This window comes from Neopelma chrysocephalum, unplaced genomic scaffold, assembly GCF_003984885.1.
Source record: "Neopelma chrysocephalum unplaced genomic scaffold, ASM398488v2 Primary Assembly neopelma1_64, whole genome shotgun sequence".
NCBI classification, from domain to species: domain Eukaryota; kingdom Metazoa; phylum Chordata; class Aves; order Passeriformes; family Pipridae; genus Neopelma; species Neopelma chrysocephalum.
In genome coordinates, this window is record NW_020897721.1 from 5,571,146 (window position 1) to 5,589,555 (window position 18,410).

The following is an 18,410-nucleotide window of genomic DNA, read 5'->3' on the forward strand; positions in this document are numbered from 1 at the left end:
CGGGCCCTGCCGCGACCGGAAGCGGCGGCGCACGCGGGCGGAAGGGGCGGTGGCTGTGGTAGAGGCGGCGATGGCGATGGCGCGGCGCGGGTCCTTCTCGGACCTCGGGTCGGACTCCGAGGACTCCTCGCTCTCGGACTCGGAGGTGAGACCGGGGCCGCGGTGGGCGGCGGGGTCTCCCCCGGCAGCCGCGGCCTGACCGTGCCCGTCTCACAGCTCCAGGAGGCCTTCGCGAGGGGGGAGCTGAAGCCGGGGCTCAACGTGGTGCTGGAGGAGCGGCCGAAGCGGCGCAACGACGCGGTGAGCGGGGCTGCGGGGCAGGGAGGGCTGCGGCGCGGGTTTGCGGTGCCTCCCGGGAGCCGCCCGCGGTGTGAGCCGAGCCTGAGCCGGGCCAGCCGTGCGGGGCCGTGCAGAGCTGTGCTTCTCTCGCAGGACGGCCTAAAGCAGTGCCTGGCCGAATTCGGGAAGGAGCTCGCGTGGGTGGAAAGGCTGGACGTGACTCTGGGCCCTGTCGTGGACCCCGTCGCCCAGAGCGCTTCTAACACAGATGCTGTTGACCCTGAGAATGATTTCCAGAGAGAGATGAGCTTGTAAGTGTCAAAAAAGAGGTTTCATGTAGGGTCTCAGCGTGCTGCTGCGTGCTTGTAGTTGCATTTCACCAGTGCCTGTCACTGGCACTCTTGGGCCGTGTTATTTAAGATTTGATGGCGCTCAATGTTTTCCAAAATAACTACAAATTAATGCTAGTATATTTAACTTGCCTTGTGACTGAAAATAAAAAATTTCCCTCCTCTCTGCAGACTTTCATCCTTTGCTGAAAAGTATATTTTAAAAGTGCCTTGGTAGCAGCACTAAGGCTGTAATACAAGATACTGATTTTTCTTTGTGGGTTTGATTTGGTGTTCTTACAGTTCTTTTGCTTTGCTATGCCTTTTATATTCCAACATATTAAACTGTAGCTGGCAATAAGTGCATTTGTGTAAGATACAAGTCTTAATATTGTACTGTCACCTAAACTGCTTTCAGTAGCACTGTATGTGCACAGAATGTTGATATAATTCTAGAGCAATGCTTGTTAGATCCCAGTATCTCCTAGCTGGTGCGCTCAGAGTTTCTGTCAGTGCTGTGGGATGCCTGACGTGCAGTGACAGAGCTGGTGCAGTGACAGAGCTGGTGCTGTGCTCTCTCCCAGCTACCGGCAGGCTCAGGCAGCTGTCCTGGAAGCCCTTCCTAGGCTGCGGAAGCTCCAGGTTCCGACCAGGAGGCCGGATGATTACTTTGCAGAGATGGCCAAATCAGACCAACAGATGCAGAAGGTATGTGCGATGTTTTTCTTTCTTGTGTAATGTGTTGGGGTGTTCAAAATTTCATTTGTGACAGGAGATTTCTTTCTGTTTAGGTGTTTCAGTGCAATGTGGGCATTTCTGTAACAGGTTGAAACATAAAGTAGAAAACCCTATGTATACTTTGTCCTGAATGTGTTTAATATTAAAAATGGAGAATTTTTCTCAGTGTGAGTGGTTGTAAAGTTGGCTGTGTTTTTGCTCTTTGTCATAAGACTTGCAGTTGGCTGTGTCTTTTACACGATCCTTTTTTTCCTATTTATCACCCTTTGTTTATAGTCAGTGTAATTTTAGACTGTCTGTTATTGAATTAATCTCTCTTGGATAGAAAGTCAGATTTGTGTAGGAAGTAAGACTTTTGTGAGCTTGCGTTTTACTGTAGTCTTTGCTCAAAAGGGAACTCTATTTTTTGGTTTAGATTTGTAAAAAAACCTACATTGTATAAGTTAAAAAACCATGAGCTGGAGTCTAATTTGGAGATTATGTATGACTTGTTTTGGTGTTTGATAGAACCTTTCTAGAGAAGATGAAGAGTAATAAGTGGCTTGTGCTAAGGCTTAAGTCAATTCTGCTCATTACTGTTCTTTTTTTGTTGACTTTGTCTGAAGAGCAGAGTTTCTATCTCCTAGTGGAGTCACAGACTGAATCCAGAAGATCTGTGTTGAAATCCTTGTAATCCTTTGTAATGTGGCATCCTTATAAAAATGTGATCAAGGAGGGAATGGAAAAGATGTTTTCTGTGGCACAGGATTATTGACTCTTTTTCAGTGCTTTGCTTTTAGTAATGACAAGACAGAAACTATCAAATCTTTTTCATGCACCCGAGTAGACTGACAAGATAATCTCGGTTCCATTAGAGCCCATTATAAGGCTTTGTCTTGTCTCTGTTTGAGTATTGTCTTTTCAACCAGGTTTTGGCTACAGATCAGTTCAGGAGTTTCTGTAATAACTGTTTTAGCCTTGATCTGAAAGGATGTTATGCCTTATAAGCATGATCTGATTGAGAGATGATTTTTTACACACATATATATTTCACAAATACTGACTTAAGGACTGTTAAGCAATCGTCAAATTCTCTTATTTTCTTTTGTGTTACTCATAAATTTTGTTTTTTCTATCCCCTAATAAGATTCGACAGAAGCTTAAGAGTAAACAGGAAGCAATGGAAAGGTCTGAGAAAGCAAAACAGCTCCGTGCAATGAGAAAATATGGCAAGAAGGTGAGGAGCTACAAAAGGGAGCTACAATCTGTGACAAGAATCTAGAGCCTGAGTGAGCAGCTTGGAAAGTGAGACCACCAGAGTCTGGCTAAAATATATAGAATTTGTCTAGTCTTCTGTCTAGCTGCTCTGAAGGAAAACGGAGCTAAAGATAGGATACCTTAAAAAAAATAGCTTAAAAAAGAATTATAGGACACTGCAAGGAACAAAACTAACATTCTGCTTCTAACCACAGGTGCAAACTGAGATTCTGCAGAGGAGACAGAAGGAGAAAAAAAATATGTTGAATGCAGTCAAGAAATACCAGAAAGGTAAAGTTAACTTGACTAAGAGAGCAAATGTGTGATGGCAGCAGTGGTGTGTGAGCAATGTAAGGCAGTGTGATGGGTGGTCACTACATCTGTAGTTCTGGGCCTTGAGCTTGGGAGGCTGCTGTGCAGAAAGAACCATGTGCCAGTGCCGGTGAAAAGCCTCCCGAACAGCTGTTCTTCAGTGAGGGTGACTTGTTGCTATTACTTGCTTAGACTGAAAATTTGCTTTTTCTGAGCTGTGATGTCTTCGCTCTTGCAGGTCTGTCTGACAAGCTGGACTTTCTAGATGATGAGCAGACATCGTCTCAGGGGAATAAAAAAGGCAGTGCAAGTCAAAGGACAAAGAAAGGGTGAGGCTGGAAATGAAAGATGTTTAAACAATGTCTGATTCTTTTCTGTCTTAGGGGGGGATAAGTTTGGGAGCATGAAAGCTGTTCTGATGAGTGTTTGTTAAAATAAGTCCAAGGTGGCTTTCTGTCCCTAGAGCGAAATAAAACTGGCCAGAATGGCATGGAGACTGAAATGTGCTAATTTCTACGTCTTTGTTATGGGGGAAAAGGTTTATGATGGCTGTTGGGAGTCTATGAGCGCATACCTGTGCCTTGAGAGCTTCCTGAGGAAAGGAATGTAGGGCAATTATGCTGTTTGGTTGTTTTTCAGACCAAATGCCAAAAGACGATACAAAAATCAGAAGTTTGGTTTTGGTGGGAAGAAGAAAGGCTCAAAGTGGAACACAAAGGAAAGTTTTAATGATGTATCCAGCTTCCAGTCAAAAGTGGCTCACAACAAAGGCCCAGGAAAAGCAAGAAAAGGAGGGAAGAAAGCCCTCAATGTAAGTAAAATGTTGTATGCAAACACTCCTGGTTGGCTGAGAAGGCAGCCCTCATCTGGGAGGGAGAGCTGAATACATGATGGGTGCCTACAGCATCGGGAAGTGATAATGGCTGTCTTTGGGAGCTGAGCATAATTGGGTTGCTGACAGAGCTGAGGATAGTGGTTTGTTATCAGCAGGGAAATTAGCAGGGGAGTTAATACCACTTGCTACCTGTGTGCTAAAACCTCCCTCTCCAGATGTACTGACAAATACTCTCTCCTTGGTATCCTCCCCAAGCTATAGAAATAGAACAAATATTGAGAACACGAAAATAAAGATCTCAATCTGTCTGTTTGTTGCAGAAGAGACCTGGAAAGAGAGCAAGGCAGAAAATGAAGAACCGAGCGCGCTAAGAGGACTGTGCTTCCCACTGGGGTTCTTGTGTGTCTGTGTGTTGCAAGATGTGCTTCTGCTGGCATCAAGCAGCTAACCATGGAGCAAGCTGGATGCTTCCAAGTGGCATGGAAAAGAGTCAGTGGAAACTAGTGCCTTATCACTAATTTCTTCATCCTGTTTTGTTGAAGGATTGTTTTCTACGTAAACCTTTGGTGTGTGAATGCATTAAATGGTTTGCACAGAACTATGTGTAACTCATGTTTAGCTGTTTTATGAATGGCAGCTAGAGCCTGCCCTTTGTCTCCTTCATTCTGACAGCTTTTTTCACCACTACTGCTGATGTGAGGTTTGAGACCTCGAGTTCTGGGTCATGTTGCTGATGTCAAAATAAGAAGTCTGAAGCCTGTCAAGATGTTAGAGTGGTTTTTTAGACTGTTCATATAGATGGGTTTAGAAACAGCAATGAGACGAATACAGCAGTCTTATAAATTTATTTCTGTCAGTATTGTCAGGCTGCAAATCTGGACAGACTGAGCTTCTCTCTTCCCTTTTCTGTTGTCTCTTACTAGAAGTCTACCAGATTTGCCTATTAACAAGCAGGCCTAACACATTAGATGTCATTAACAGTCTATCTGAGTAGCTTTCCCCCTCTACTACTGAAGGTTCTTACTCTCCTCCTCCCCATGCCCCAGGGCAGCCATTTATGTAGTGAACTCGGTTTTCCGGCGTGGGAAGTGGAGTCTGCAATCATTACGGTCCACAGGAATCTGAGAAAGAAAAATGACAAATAGTCATGTGCTTTTGCTAAAATTGATATTAGCAGCCCCTCCTGGGAAGAGTGATGCATGGTGTTCTTGCTGCTGAGAAATGTCCAAGTGAAAAACGAGCAGGGTACCACCATAGTGTTATGGTAGAACTGCTTCATTATGGTAGAATATGGTGAAAAGGGCAAGATTAACAAATGAACAGCATTATGAGCCCTGACCCTATAAATTGAACTTGCTTCCCTTCATGCACATTTAGTTGCCTCTTTCCTGCCAGTCTAATCCTTCTAGCACTATTTTAACACCATAAAGCCCAGCTGGCATGTCTGTCTCTACCCTTGTCAGGAGTAACTAGTTTACTTGATGTATAATATGAAAAGTTGAGGAAAACTGTCTTATTTTCTTATTTGTCTTAGTTTTCTTTGTAACAGGCCAAAATTAATCAGATCCTCACTTGCCTTTCTCAAAACACTAATCTATAAAGTCAGCCATCATCACAGCTATTTGTTTGTCAGGTATGATTGATGTCTCAGCTTGTTAATCATACTTCTTTACCTCCTATTTAGTCACGCTTCCCCAGATGAATCCTCACTGGGTATACTTATATGATTATTAATTTCATGGTTCTGCTTGCACTTTGTTTGAAAGATACTGTGCAGCAGCAGATTTCTTTTCACAGTACTTACATATGTCACTTCACGTTGCTCACTACACCATTTCTCAAGGCTGAAGGCTTTAGTAAACAGTGAGTACACACGTGGAATTTGGCACTGTGCTTGGGGTCCATTGTTACTGTACATATTTTGCATTCAGGTTTCTCAGGGGAAGTCTGCTGTTTCTGTGTTCACAAGCCTATGCCAGTGTGAAGAGTCCTCTTAGGTCTAAGTTTTAAAAACTGGTTATGAACAGCTCTGCTCACCCCTAGTCATTCCTGTTTTCCATGTTTGTCACAAATTATTTTCTTGCATGAGTATCTTTCAGTGGTGGGCTAAAGAATCCTGCAAAGACCTGAGTCCTACTCACCAGAGGTGTTGTGTTCCAGCCAATTTCTTGGCTTTCAGTTTGTGGCTCTGAATATTTCTGTCTTGGCTGCAGTGCCGCGCGGTGAAAAAGTTTCAGGAGCTCATCTGTTGGATTAAGAGACACAAATACAAATGAAAGTATTTAAAAATTTAAAAATCACTCACCTGTGGATGTGTGTTAGAATGGGACAACTTAATGCTGTCCAAGCCATAGCAAGAAAGCCAAGGATAAAAGCAACCTCTGTGCTTCTGTGAATTACAGTGTCAGAGAATGCAGGGTGACGTTTCTACTTCAGTATTTCCTGATGCAGTTTCAAGATTTGCCTGGTGATACCGTCCTGTTAATTCTTACCTGAGCATTAAGGTTTTTAGACAAAATTAGCATGTTAGAAATAAGGGAGCAACTGCTATAAGGGTTCTTGTTACCAGTGCTCTAAAGCAAGACTGGACAGTCATTTCAGCAGTTTACTATGTGTGGTGGTTAAGTAGAATCTGCAGTGACAGGCAAACATGTATGTGTAGATCATGTTTCCAGTTGTTTTGGGGAGGTTTAGATTCTCAAGCAAAATTTTATAATATGAATATAAAGAATTTTATATATTTTGTAATATAGTTTTTAACTAAAACCAAATAGCACAATTGCACAAATGCAAACTTTTGCTGATAATAGAAAGTAATGGGAAAGGGCCTTAAAGTGGAATAAAACCTGCTTCACATTTAACAAAAATCATGAATGAGTTTTAATTTTCTTGTATGGTCACAGAGGTGTTTCCACAGACATGATATTTTAGACTGATTGGAATTATTAAATCTTATTTATTAGTAATTTTCTTAGGTAATTTTGAAAAAAAAAGATTTTTCAGAGATTTCTTACCATCTGTTGGCTCGTCTATGTTGTCATGCCAAGACATTGGCTTCCTGGTGACTGTGTAAACTGGAAAGAAATGATGCAGGTGAATAACATGAATTTAGCATCACAGCCAGGTACAGAATATGTATCACTCCAGATGTTCTTTTTGGTTATTCCCCAGTGTGGACCCAGCTAGTTCACTGAAGCTGTAAAGGAAGAATGGCATGTGAATAGCAGAAAATGAGTTAAAAATACTGATTAATGGCAATTTCCTAGGAAGGCAAGGGGCTTAAGCATGCTAAAGGCCCTTCTAGTGAATGCTGCCTGTGTTCACCACACCAAAGTCCCACCCCACCCAAGTGGTGGCCTGCAAGTGCCAAGTCTCAGGAAATTATTTTCCTTTGGTTTTTGTTTTACTGTAAAAGCTAGACCTGAATGAATCTACTCCCATCACCTGTCTATGCCAGCACAGACTGTGATATTCTGTGACTCTCAATTGGCAGGTAGAAGGTCCAGGGGCTGAAGGAATGTGGTGTAGCGATTAGGCCTCTCTACCCCATCTTAGCTCTATATTTGCTCAGGATTTGTAGGTTCCGCATCCTAAATAGTTGCCTCACTTCTCCAGGGTTACTAAAGGCTATTCGGGGCATGTCTCCTTGCCGCCTCTGAGTGTGCAGACCGGCTCCTCAGGCGAAAGAAAGGCCCACCGGTTGCTCCTTCCAGCTCTACCCCTGTCCCTGGCCGCTGCTGCCGTTCCTGGGTGCAGCTGCCTGTCCCCGCCGCGCAGCTGAGCGCTGCGGGCCCGCCCCCGCCTCACCGGGTTGGAGCGGGTTCACGGTGTACTGCGTGTACAGCTTCTGGTGCCGCATCTCTTTGTGCACCCGCTCGCTCAGGAGCCGGTCCAGCTGCACCGCGTCCGGCCGCTCCCGCTCCCGCTGCCCGCCGCGGGCGGCCATGGCCGCGCCGGCCCCGCGTCCCGCTGCCTGGCAACGCCTCACGTGAGGCCCGCGGGGCCGCCCATTGGCCCGCTCGCCTTCCAGCCTCCCATTGGCCGTCGGGTTAAATCCCCCGGGCGCCGATTGGCGGCGGCGCACGCGGCGCGTTCAAACGGCCGGCGGGGCGATGGAGGCGGCGCAGTTGCGCTGCACGGCGACCGTGGAGGAGCCGCTGCCGGGGGGCTGCGGCCCGCGCCGCCGCGTCCTGCGGGACGCCACCGTGCTGCTGGGCCGCAACGAGCTGCGCCAGCCCGTGCTGCGGGTGGTGGGCGGCAGCGGCGCGGCGGCCGCGGTGCTGAGCTTCGCGCTGAGCGGGGACGCTGTGCGGCTCTTCACGCGGTTCGCGGGCGAGGGGCGGTCGGCGGTGCGGGTGGGCCCGGGCGGCGCGCAGGTCCTGCTCTCCGACTGCCCCCCGGACGCGCTGCGCCGCTTCCTCCGCCTCCTGCGGCTCAAGGTGGCCGCCGGGTCGCGGGGCCCAGCGCGCCCCCCGCGCCTGCTGGAGCGGCCGCCGGCGTCCTTCGCCGTGATCAGCCCGGTGCAGGAGCGGGACCTGCTGAGCAACCCCGGCCCCCGCCGCGGCTGCGGGGAGGGGCGGGGGGAGCGCCCCGCCGAGGTGAGTCCCGGGGCGAGGGGCGGCCCCGGTACCGGCCCCGGGTTCCGGCGCTGCCCTTACAGCCTGTCTGTCCCGCAGGTGCCCCGCACCGAGAGGCGGCCCCCGGTGCGGCTGTCGGCGGAGCAGGAGGCGGTGCTGGGAGCCGTGCGGAGCGGGAAGAGCATCTTCTTCACCGGCTGCGCAGGTGAGGGCGCCCGGCGGCTCTCGCCGGGGAAAGCCCTCGGGCCTCGCCGCTGACCTGTTGCTTCTCTGTCCTCGAAGGGACTGGGAAGTCCTTCCTGCTGAAGAGAATCGTGGGCTCCCTCCCTCCGAACGTCACCTATGCCACAGCCAGCACTGGAGTAGCCGCTTGCCACATCGGTGGCACCACTCTCCATGCCTTTGCAGGTAATGCCTGCCCGACAGCGAGGGGCTGGGAGCTTTCATTCCCTTCCCAATGAATCAGGAGCTTCCCAAAGCTTTGCTTTCTTCTCCCCTGCCAGGGATCGGCTCTGGGAAGGCACCGCTGGAACAGTGCATTCAGCTGGCGGAGAGGCCGGGGGTGCGCCAGCACTGGCTGGCCTGCCAGCACCTGATCATCGATGAGATCTCAATGGTAGATGGAAAGTTCTTTGACAGGCTGGAGGCAGTGGCAAGGTGAGCAAATGTCAGGTCAAACAACTGACTGAAATGGATTTTCCTAAATTTCCAGGCTGCTTCCTTCCTCTGGTTTTGTGAATTGATACAAGGCAGCTGCTGGCATAGGACTGCAAGGAAGCATGGAATCATAGCATCTGGGCAGATCTTTATCGTGAGATAGGTTTTGATCATGTCCCCTCCTCACTCATGGCTGTGGCTGTTCTGGTTGCTCTTTCCATCTCCTGAGCTAAGTGCTGTCTACAGAGCTGAGTCCAGAATACAGCTGTTCCCAGAAGTTCTCTCTTGCAGAGAGAAGCAGCTGTAGCATAACAGCCACCAAAGAAAGATTGGTAATGGCATCTGGGGTGGGTAAGCAAAGCAAATTTAATGTCTTACCATTGCTTAATTGTTTGAGCTCTTCTGATTCAGCTGAGGATAAATATCTTTTAAATGCAGGTAGTGTATATTTGAATATCCCAACAGATTAAAAAGTAACTTCTGAGATCTGAGTATGTCCAGGTTCTGGAGGACATCCAAAACTTCTCTCTTCCATCTCTTTCAGAGTAGTCAGAAAACGGGATGAGCCTTTTGGGGGAATTCAGCTGATCATCTGTGGAGACTTCTTGCAGCTACCTCCAGTTTGCAAGGCTAATGAAGAAACCAAGTTCTGCTTCCAGGTACAAAACTGCCCTTAAACTCATTCTCATACTTCAAGTCTGCCTCTTTCTTAAGCAGAGAATGATTTTTCTAGGCAAAAAGCTGGAGGAAATGTATCCACATAAACATGGAGCTGACTGAAGTGCGGCGACAGACTGACAAGGCCTTTGTCTCACTCCTGAGTGCAATCCGTTTAGGCAGGTGAGGAGAAACTCATCTCTTTGTAATCTCTGCTCCCCATCTACGGAGCAGAAGAAAGAGCAGTTTGTTACTTTTCTGGGCTCTATCAGGAATATGTAGCTGGGGGCAAAAGCTATAAATGCTTTAGTTAACATAGGCGGATTTCATATATCCTGCTCTGGTAAGGAAGGACACTTTCTAAGGTTCCTCTTTAATTTCTGTGAGTTAATTCAATGGAGCCTGAGCTGGCAGTGGCTGGGGCACTCACATTGGCACTGCTCTCTAGCTTTTATCTATCTTTCTCTGTCCTCTCTGGAGGCCTGCAGCTTGCACAGACAGATCCAACTGTGTGAAGGTTACTGCTGCTCAAGACCTGTTCCTGATCACTTTAAAGAATGACTCCCTTTTCCTATTTGCCAGGTGCACAGAGGAGGTTACCAGGCAGCTGATGCAGACAGCTACCAACAGGTCTGAGCGTGATGGGATCCTGGCTACACGGCTCTGCACCCATAAAGATGATGTCGAAATAACTAATGAGAGACGCTTGCAACAGCTGTCAGGTGAACTCCCTGGAGGAAACTGCTGGCTCTGGGGCTGAGCTCTGAGTGGATGCAGCAGGGATACTGTGGTGTCAGGAAGAACTAGTGTTCTGTCATGCAGAGCAGCACCAGTCGAAGCTCTGTGTGTTGGAGTTGGGATGCCTGGGGAAAAACTTCAGTTTCTTGCTTAAATATTCAGTGTCACTTCTTGATGTGTAATAGACAGCAAACTCATTGATTGCTATGAAACAGGGTTGGTCATTTATTGCCTCCACACCTCTGCTTTTTCTTTCTATAGCATCTTATTAAGAGCTTTCTCAGTTTTTGCCTCCCTTTCTGGCTGTTGGATGCTTCTTTTAGCAATCTGGTGTTGGCAGCAAATGAAACTGGTCATATGCTCAAAATGCTGGCTGCTCAGTACTTATTTACTGCTGGCCTTTGATTCCTGTGCCTTTTTATGCTCTGCAAATTCTGTTGGGAAGAGAGGCAATAGTGAGCTCCCTGTTGTTAGATGTGACAAGGTTTGTGTGAAGATGTCCTAGCAGCAGAGCAGAATGGATATTAAAAGAGGAATTGCTATTAGAAATAAATACTGAGCCTCCTGCCATGCTGTGTATAATGTGTTCAACAGCTGCAATTTGTTATGTCTTTCTTTCCTTAACAGGAGAATTGCACGTGTTTGAGGCTCTGGACAGTGACCCAATGCTAGTGAAGTTAATTGATGCTCAGTGTCCTGTGGGTGGTAGAGTTGAGCTGAAGCTTGGAGCTCAAGTAAGTGTATGTACATACACATGGGATAGAACAGCAGATCAAATGGTATAAGAAAAATAAAGGAATATCAGATAAATATATAGAGTAGATTAATATACAGAATGCAGATTCAATATAGAATGTCTATGCCAGGCCAACAGAAGGTTCTATTCCAATCTTTTATATCTTCTCTGCTTGGAATCTTATCCAAACAGAAAATGAGTTTGATTCGAGTGCAGTCCATGTCTTGGGGACAATGGTGATTGCTGTGACTTTGACACACTTTTCCAATCAGGTTTAGAAGCTTTCAGTAGCAGAGAGCACAGGTAGCTCACAGCTGTGGACAGAAGCAGCTCAAGTGAAGTGTTCAATGCTGTAAAATAGCTGGGAATCCTAGGAAGGAAAGGCTGTGAAACAATTTCAGTTGGAGATGGTGCTCTGTACTGCAATAGGCAGGATAGGATGATGTGGCCATATCAGCCTGCTGTGCTTATGGTTCCTGGAAAGAAGTTTAGGTGCAGGTGGCTGAACAGGCTGTAACCCAGTGCACTGAAGGATTTTTCTTTTTTTCTGTAGGTGATGCTGGCGAAGAATCTGGATGTGTCTCAAGGGTTGGTGAATGGGGCACGAGGCGTTGTTGTAGGATTTGAAAGTGAACAGAAGGGTAAGTGAGCTTCTTGATCTCTTGTTGAAGGAAGAGGGAAAAATAACAAAACAATTTTTCATTGATGGCTGATGACTTCTCAACTTTGTTTACTGCCTGGTAAGAATAATTAGAGGGAAAGCAGGGAGGAGATCTCTGCAGGCTTGGGGCCCTCACCAGCTGTGATGTCATGCACTGCATCAGCTGTAGCTATCTATGGGCCTCTTGTGTTTGCTTTTCTGTATTGTCTAGATGTGGGTGCTCATTTGCATTTCCTGTTTGTTTTGTTCAAGCAAGTTTTTGTTTGTTTTTTCTCAAAGAATAATGTTCTGCTACTTGCAATGTGTATTTTTCTCTGCATCTCAGCTGATAAATTACCTGACTTTAATTCTCCTGCCTTAAGTAGGTGCCAAACATCATTTCAGTACATGCTATTTACTGTCTGTGGGTTTAAGTTTGGGTTAGGAGGGGGAAAAAAAAGTGTTCTTAGGCTGCTGGCTTCCTGGCTGTTGAGTGTCAGGAATACATCCCTGTTTCTCTCCTGCTCCCATTCCTACAGGGCTGCCTAAGGTGAGGTTTCTCTGTGGGGTCACACAGGTCATAAGAAAGGAGAAATGGGTCTTCAAAGGACCATCAGGAGTTCACCTGAGTCGTCAGCAGCTGCCTTTAAAATTGGCATGGGCCATTTCCATTCACAAGAGTCAGGTGGGTGTTCTTATACAGCAGTCTAATAAGCCTTATTTCCTGGGTGAGCTTGCATTGCTGGTAAAACAGGAGGGAAAGATGAAAGGCTCTTGCTGGGGGGAACTCCAGAATATGTGTGTTTAGCTGCACCTCTTCTGCTCATGATGCCTGTCTATAGGTCACAGATGGACTAGATACACTGCTGGAGTTTCCATAGTGGTGCTGCCATCTGCACAGTTGGTGTTGGACTATAAAGCAGCATTATTTACTACTGTGGGCTGATGAGAGCAGTGTTTCCTTGAGAGTCATCAGCACTAGAGGCCCTGAGGTTTGCAGTGTAACTGAGGCAGCTGCCAGAGCCACAGCTGTGCTCTTTGGGCTGGACTCGCTCTTTGGTGGTGCGTGTTTGGTTTTTTTCAATGTAACAGTGTAACTTTCTCAAAGTTCCTTCCCTTCCAGAAGACTTCATACACTTTGATAAATACTGGTCTTGGAGACCTGTGAGTTTGTTCCCATGCCACTGTTTATTGTTCCTGTGCCACTGTTTAAACCAGGCTAAGTTGTAAATTCTGCTGTGCCCAGGACAGCCCTGCAGACAGGCCTAACCCAAACTCTGTGGTCTGCCTGAGGACTGCTTGAGAATGGTGACTGCTCTAGTAACTACTAGGAGTGAAACCAGCAGGATTTCTTTCCCTGCTGTGTTGATTAGATGGGATTTATGGAGTTTCATGCAACAAGAGGTTCTCTGGAGTTAGTGGACCCTACTATCTCCTAGCAATTTACTGACAGTGGGAAACTGCCTTTCCTTTCTGATTCTCATCTTTTAATCAGTTACACAGTAAAACAAAAGACTTCTTTGTTTTGTTTTGTTTTTTTTTTTAATCAAGCCCTTATACCAGGAACAGTACCTTTGACAGACTCACAGGTTAGTGTTGGTACAGCACAGTGTTGTTTGTTTGTTTGTTCTGTAACAAAGTTCTCTGTGTCTTTGGCAGGGCATGTCTTTAGATTGTGTGGAAATCTCCCTGTCTCGTGTCTTTGAAAGTGGGCAGGCTTATGTAGCCCTCTCCCGAGCCCGTAGCCTTGCAGGTCTCCGTGTTCTGGATTTTGACCCAAAAGTGGTGAGAGCTGATCCTTCTGTGCTGCAGTTCTATAGACAGCTGAGACGTCATCAGCTTTTAACCCAGGTAAAGAAAAACCTCATGCTAGCAAAGCTTGCTTTGTGCTACCAAGATGAGAGATGTTGGCACTGAGATGCTTCTTTTTCTTTCTAAGCAAGACCATTCAAATTAAAACTTGTAGTGGCAGGAGGGATGAAACTGCAGAGAGAGCATGTGGCAGGGCAGCTCTTGGTGGTAAAATATCTACACTAGTTTTGGGATTGTATAACACTACCTGGCCCTGTGGGTGAAAGGATAGGTTGGGATTCTTTGGTCTTCCTCTTGCAGTAAGGAATGAAGGGGAAGTGGGCACAAAAGAAATCTATTCCATTTTTTTTTATTTCTTCTTTCTCCCCAAAGGATTCACTACACACCTATTCAGATGCTGATGAGAAGGAGAATGTGAAATGCAGCTGATAATACTCTCCTGGTTTCTGTGAAGTGTCAGCACAGACTGCTGAGATGCAGTGATCTTGCTATTGAGTATATTTGATAACATAGGTAAAGTCAAAGGAATTTTTTTGCTGTTTGCTTCATTCAGCTGACTCTGGATATATAGAAGTATCTGTACCTCGTGCTTCTGGAATTTAGAAGGCTTCTGTAGCCCCTTTCTGAGCCCACAGACCTAAGTAAGCACTTCCGTGTCACAGATGCAACTCTAGCAAACAAAATGACTGAACAAGGATGTTTCTGAGGGACCTCCCTATGGTTCTATCCTGCCTGCCTAGTTGCATTTAATCCTCTATATATATAGACTGAAACTTGTGTCCCTTTCTTCAAGTATACCACTGTTGTGAGATGGAAGGTGTCTGGATGGATTGGACCTGTTCACAGGAGCTGCTGACACAAGGGAAAGCAGTGCTAAGTATCTGGAATACATACTTGATTCTTCTGCAAGCAAGGAGCTGGGCTATTACTTTACAGCATGCTGGGGTGTTCCAGATTCTTGACACCAGGAGGCTTTGCAAAACTTCCTCCACAAGCAGAACTGCCAGCTACATATTGCCTGTTATCCTGATATGTAGTGTTTTTATTAGTCTGTTGCATAAGATGTGATTTTTATTTTTTTTAACCTTCTGAGATGAGCTGGCACTGTTTAAAGATAGGAGGAATTCCTACATCTTATACCTGTAATTATGGAACTACAAGAATTGTGAAGTTCTGTTACTCCATTAGGGAGAAGATGGGTACTGGTGAGAGTTCCTCTTGTTTAAACACATGAGGCTTGCTCAAATGAAAGTTGCTCCTGGAAAAAACCTGTCTGACTAATAAGGTGGAAGTTTAGTGTGAAATAGGGAATAATGGCTATGGACATGTGAAGTGAGCTGTAATGTTACCTGTTTCAGCAAAAGCAGAGATAAGCAGATCTAATATACTGTCTTAATTAAGGAAAAACTTTGGTCTTTGTATTTTAGCACTTTGTTTAAAGCTTAAGTAACTTGTATGTTTTAAAATGTTTAACATCTTAAAACATGACATAACATCCAGCTGGAACTTGTCTCTTGCAGGGTTATGTCTCTAACAAAACCTCTGCTGTGTGAGTGAGTTGAAGGCCACTTCTTGGCAGCTGCTGTCCTTAAAGCCAGGAAAGGATGTTGATTAGCCAGTGGTTAATATAGCAGAGAACAGTTTTAATAGGATTTCAAAATGTATATTTTAAGTGGGGTTTGGTTTTCTTTTCTGGGCTTGAAAGGTAGAGTTTTGGAGGGAGTCATAGTAGAAGACAGAAGTGTGACTATTATTCAGAGGGGTTCTTAATGCATCAGCACATTGTTTCTTCAAAGAAGTCTGGTGGGGAGTGGATGAAAGTAGCTGGAGCCCGTGGAAGACAAGCCCTTTCCCCCTCACACTGCAAGCTGTAAACTTTTTAAATTATTTTTTTAAACAACACATTCCAATCCTTTGAGCTGGATGTAAGCTGTTTGTCCACCTTGGAGAGGAACTGAAGATTAACTTTTCTCTGCCCACATGCCTGGCAAGGAGGGTGCTGGCACACTAAAGCATCATTTCTGGTGCAGATGAGCACTGAGGTGTGATTGTTTGTTTGGCTTGCAGCTTCCAGAGCTTCCACTAGAGTGGGTGAGGGCCTGACTCTGTTGCAGGCTGTGTCCCCCATCTGCCAGTGCCAGTACCCAGGTGAGGTGCCCACGAGCATGGTGTGCTCAGGTTCAGCCCCTTCCTCCTGTGGTAGGACACGGGGTGCAGGTGTGGCAGGCTGGCTCTAGCCTTTCCTTGGACACCTCTTGTTCCCCCAGCTGTTGTGTGTCCCCATCTTGAAGCACTCTTGCTCTTTCCTCATGCTGCTGTTCTGCAGTGGGTGCCCTGGCCCAGACTCTGTGCTGTGCCACTCATGCCTCCTGTGTAATTCCAGCTGTGCCTCAACGTGCATCCTCCACCTTTGTGTGGGTTGAGTTTTTGCTTTTGTTCACCCCCCCGTGTCCCTTGTGCAGGTGGCAGAGGCTGTGGGTACCCTGATCATCAGGGCAAGGCTCTCCATGCAGGCAGGGATGCCCAAGGCATAGCCTCAAAGCCTGTATGCTTGGTCAGGGGGCTGGGCTGGGTCCAGTTTGCACTCTTGTGGGTTTTTAGAGATGAGATGCTGCAGTATGAGGGCTTTGTGTTGCACTGCAGGTTGAGGTGTGGGATCTGAAATGCCCAGAATGTTAGTGAGTTTTACTCTTGGGGTAGACAGCTAGGGAGGATATGCCAGGCATGTCCAGCCATACACACATTGATTTATTGACAGGTTGCATAAGAGTGATGAGATAATGCAGGCTCAAATCCTTTAACATCTCTTAAAAGGTTCCTGTATCGCTGTAATGAAAAGATAATTTAGAGTGTAAGAGTGGTGATTATGCAAATAAACATCTAATTGTGATTTTAAGAAGCAACTCACTTGACTGTAGTTTTCCTGGATTTAGGGACTGAAATCTTTCCAGTTGTATGGGGGTTTTTTTTGGTGCCAAGCTGAGGTTTGAGATAAAATGCTAAACAGAACTTAAAGCTGGAAAGGCTAATCAATATTTCATGTTAGTATTAAATATACATGAAATATTGTGGTTGCCTTCTCAATGATGGAACTGTGGGAACAGAACAGTGGTGACTTTTGAAGGGCTGGCAGCTGTTCTGAGGCCAAAAGGGGTCCGTCTGTGTAAATTTTGGATGTTCTCACTTCCAGCTAAAGCAGATGTAGGGATGGGGGCTGGGTCTGGAGGCTGCTATTTAAATCAGAAAAGAAGCAGTCAGGACAAATCTGAGCTGTCAGGCTCTGTCATGGCTCCTCTTCAGTTAGGGTTGTGATGAGGCCTTTTTTAACAGAATAATACTTACATGAGGTAAAAATCTTGTAATACAATAAATAACCCTTCTTCCAAATTTTCCATAATGTGTTGATTTTTCTTTCAGAGGGACAGTCTGTAGCTAGAACCCAGTATAACAACATGGGATTTTTTTTTTTAAAGAACTCTTTATTGTGGTAATTGTACTGCAAGAATCGTCCTCTCTTCATTAGTCAGTAAAAAAAAAGAAGAACCTGAAGGCTGAGCAGCTTTTTACACAAGGCTGCCACAAATCCATCCTCAAAATGTCTGGTGCTGCTGTTGCTTTCACCTGCTGAGACAAGGTGGGCTTAGCAGGCTGGATTCTTGTAAGGACAATTCCCATGGCTCATGACAGAGCAAGCACCTGTGCCATTCTCCACTTACACAACCTAGAGTTCATGCTTCTCCCCTGCCCCTCCATGGATCTTCTCCACAGGCCGTGGTCCTTCAGGAAGAAGTCTGCTCCACCATGGTCTTGCTGGGGGCTGGAGGCTTCCATTACTGCACTCCCATAAATATGGGGAATTAATATTGTCCTCTGCTTTCACAAACTGAAGAGCAAGAATTTAAGCTTGGTGTTTGCCTTAACTGCAGCTATCATTAAGTGAATTAAACTAAGATTTAGGCACATAATTGGTATTTCTGTTACTACAAAGTACAGCCATTCTCTTTTCAAATACATTAAACCATAAGAAACTGCTTTATACCAGCTAAAGCTTCCTAATACATTTATGTGTTATTGGAAGCATAATTCACAAGCAGAGTGTTATTAAAACCTTACCAGCTTCCAGTTTAAATCTTTGTACAGTGATTTAACGCCTTTCTCATTTCTTTATGTGACACTTTCACAATAACTAAACATGAATGTGTCCTCACAGTCTGTACCCACAAGTCCTGTGAGTGCAGGAAAGGCAGCAACAGTCCTGTTGATCTCAGATGCTGTAAGAAGATTGTGTCAAAAATATTTATGTGGATTAGTGAGAATAACTTGGATTAAAAAACAATTTTTAAAGTTTGTTGTGTGTTGTGTGTGTGAGGTAAACAGGATTAAGAAGACTTTTAAAATCTATTCAGGAAGGCAGTGTGTAGGAATAGGAAGGCAATTTTTTTAATGAAGCCAGTACTAGAATATTGCTTACAAGTCAGGTGTCAAGTGTTTCTAACAGTGGAAGAAATGAAGATGGTGTAAGAAGAAAGCCACAAAGATTATCTGAATGCTTGAAAAAAAGCCCTACTGTGAAGGACAGAATGAATGCAATTCGCTAAGCTTATGAAAAAAGAGTTTGAAAGGTAACTTGATTGTAGCAGAGAAGTACTAACACACAGAGAACATACTATGTATTAAAAGGCTTTTTAACCTCAGGGAAGAGATTCCTGTATCCTAAACCATTCAACAGTGTGTTGACTCAGTTGTTCAACATGATTTATAAGCACTTTTCAAAGTTGCTGTTTTCAAGGATACTGTCCTCCCCTCCATACTTTAACATTTTATTTTTTAGACATACAGCTCTTCATGTGAATATATTAAAACA

General features: G+C 45.5%; 3 protein-coding genes across 4 annotated transcripts; 2 read left to right on the forward strand and 1 right to left on the reverse strand.

Moving 5' to 3' along the window:
- Window positions 1–18: 18 nt before the first annotated feature.
- On the forward strand, window positions 19–4,500 carry EBNA1BP2 (EBNA1 binding protein 2). Its single transcript, XM_027683020.1, has 9 exons — window positions 19–145; window positions 217–300; window positions 433–590; window positions 1,193–1,316; window positions 2,473–2,562; window positions 2,798–2,873; window positions 3,133–3,223; window positions 3,534–3,705; window positions 4,050–4,500. The coding sequence occupies exons 1-9, from the start codon at window positions 71–73 to the stop codon at window positions 4,098–4,100; spliced, it is 921 nt and encodes a 306-aa protein (XP_027538821.1). The 5' UTR covers window positions 19–70; the 3' UTR covers window positions 4,101–4,500.
- A 57-nt stretch (window positions 4,501–4,557) lies between these two features.
- FAM183A (family with sequence similarity 183 member A) lies at window positions 4,558–7,707 on the reverse strand. The gene is made up of 4 exons (XM_027683021.1): window positions 7,537–7,707; window positions 6,744–6,803; window positions 5,871–5,974; window positions 4,558–4,850 (listed from the first exon to the last, which is right to left on the reverse strand). The coding sequence occupies exons 1-4, from the start codon at window positions 7,673–7,675 to the stop codon at window positions 4,785–4,787; spliced, it is 369 nt and encodes a 122-aa protein (XP_027538822.1). The 5' UTR covers window positions 7,676–7,707; the 3' UTR covers window positions 4,558–4,784.
- Window positions 7,708–7,821: 114 nt separating this feature from the next.
- Window positions 7,822–16,936, forward strand: PIF1 (PIF1 5'-to-3' DNA helicase). Of its 2 annotated transcripts, none has more exons than XM_027683017.1 (12): window positions 7,822–8,327; window positions 8,406–8,511; window positions 8,589–8,714; window positions 8,786–8,963; window positions 9,508–9,622; window positions 9,697–9,803; window positions 10,203–10,342; window positions 10,986–11,092; window positions 11,648–11,735; window positions 12,274–12,419; window positions 13,394–13,585; window positions 13,919–16,936. In XM_027683017.1, exons 1-12 carry the CDS (start codon window positions 7,842–7,844, stop codon window positions 13,973–13,975), a joined length of 1,848 nt encoding a protein of 615 aa, XP_027538818.1. In that variant the 5' UTR covers window positions 7,822–7,841; the 3' UTR covers window positions 13,976–16,936. The 2 variants fall into 2 exon arrangements, with proteins under 2 accessions (XP_027538818.1, XP_027538820.1); XM_027683019.1 differs by having other exon boundaries at window positions 8,810–8,963.
- The last annotated feature ends 1,474 nt before the right edge of the window (window positions 16,937–18,410 follow it).

Excerpts from the sequence above, each read along its gene's own strand:
- EBNA1BP2 (XM_027683020.1), top strand. The coding sequence starts at position 71 with ATGGCGATGGCGCGGCGCGGGTCCTTCTCGGACCTCGGGTCGGACTCC. Across the intron at positions 2,874-3,132 it reads AGTCAAGAAATACCAGAAAG|GTCTGTCTGACAAGCTGGAC; the intron begins GTAAAGTTAACT and ends TCGCTCTTGCAG. Across the intron at positions 3,224-3,533 it reads AGTCAAAGGACAAAGAAAGG|ACCAAATGCCAAAAGACGAT; the intron begins GTGAGGCTGGAA and ends GTTGTTTTTCAG.
- PIF1 (XM_027683017.1), top strand. The coding sequence starts at position 7,842 with ATGGAGGCGGCGCAGTTGCGCTGCACGGCGACCGTGGAGGAGCCGCTG. Across the intron at positions 9,623-9,696 it reads AAACCAAGTTCTGCTTCCAG|GCAAAAAGCTGGAGGAAATG; the intron begins GTACAAAACTGC and ends TGATTTTTCTAG. Across the intron at positions 10,343-10,985 it reads ACGCTTGCAACAGCTGTCAG|GAGAATTGCACGTGTTTGAG; the intron begins GTGAACTCCCTG and ends TTTCCTTAACAG.
- FAM183A (XM_027683021.1), bottom strand. The coding sequence starts at position 7,675 with ATGGCCGCCCGCGGCGGGCAGCGGGAGCGGGAGCGGCCGGACGCGGTG. Across the intron at positions 5,975-6,743 it reads CATAGACGAGCCAACAGATG|ATGAGCTCCTGAAACTTTTT; the intron begins GTAAGAAATCTC and ends TTAATCCAACAG. Across the intron at positions 4,851-5,870 it reads GCTGGAACACAACACCTCTG|ATTCCTGTGGACCGTAATGA; the intron begins GTGAGTAGGACT and ends TTTCTTTCTCAG.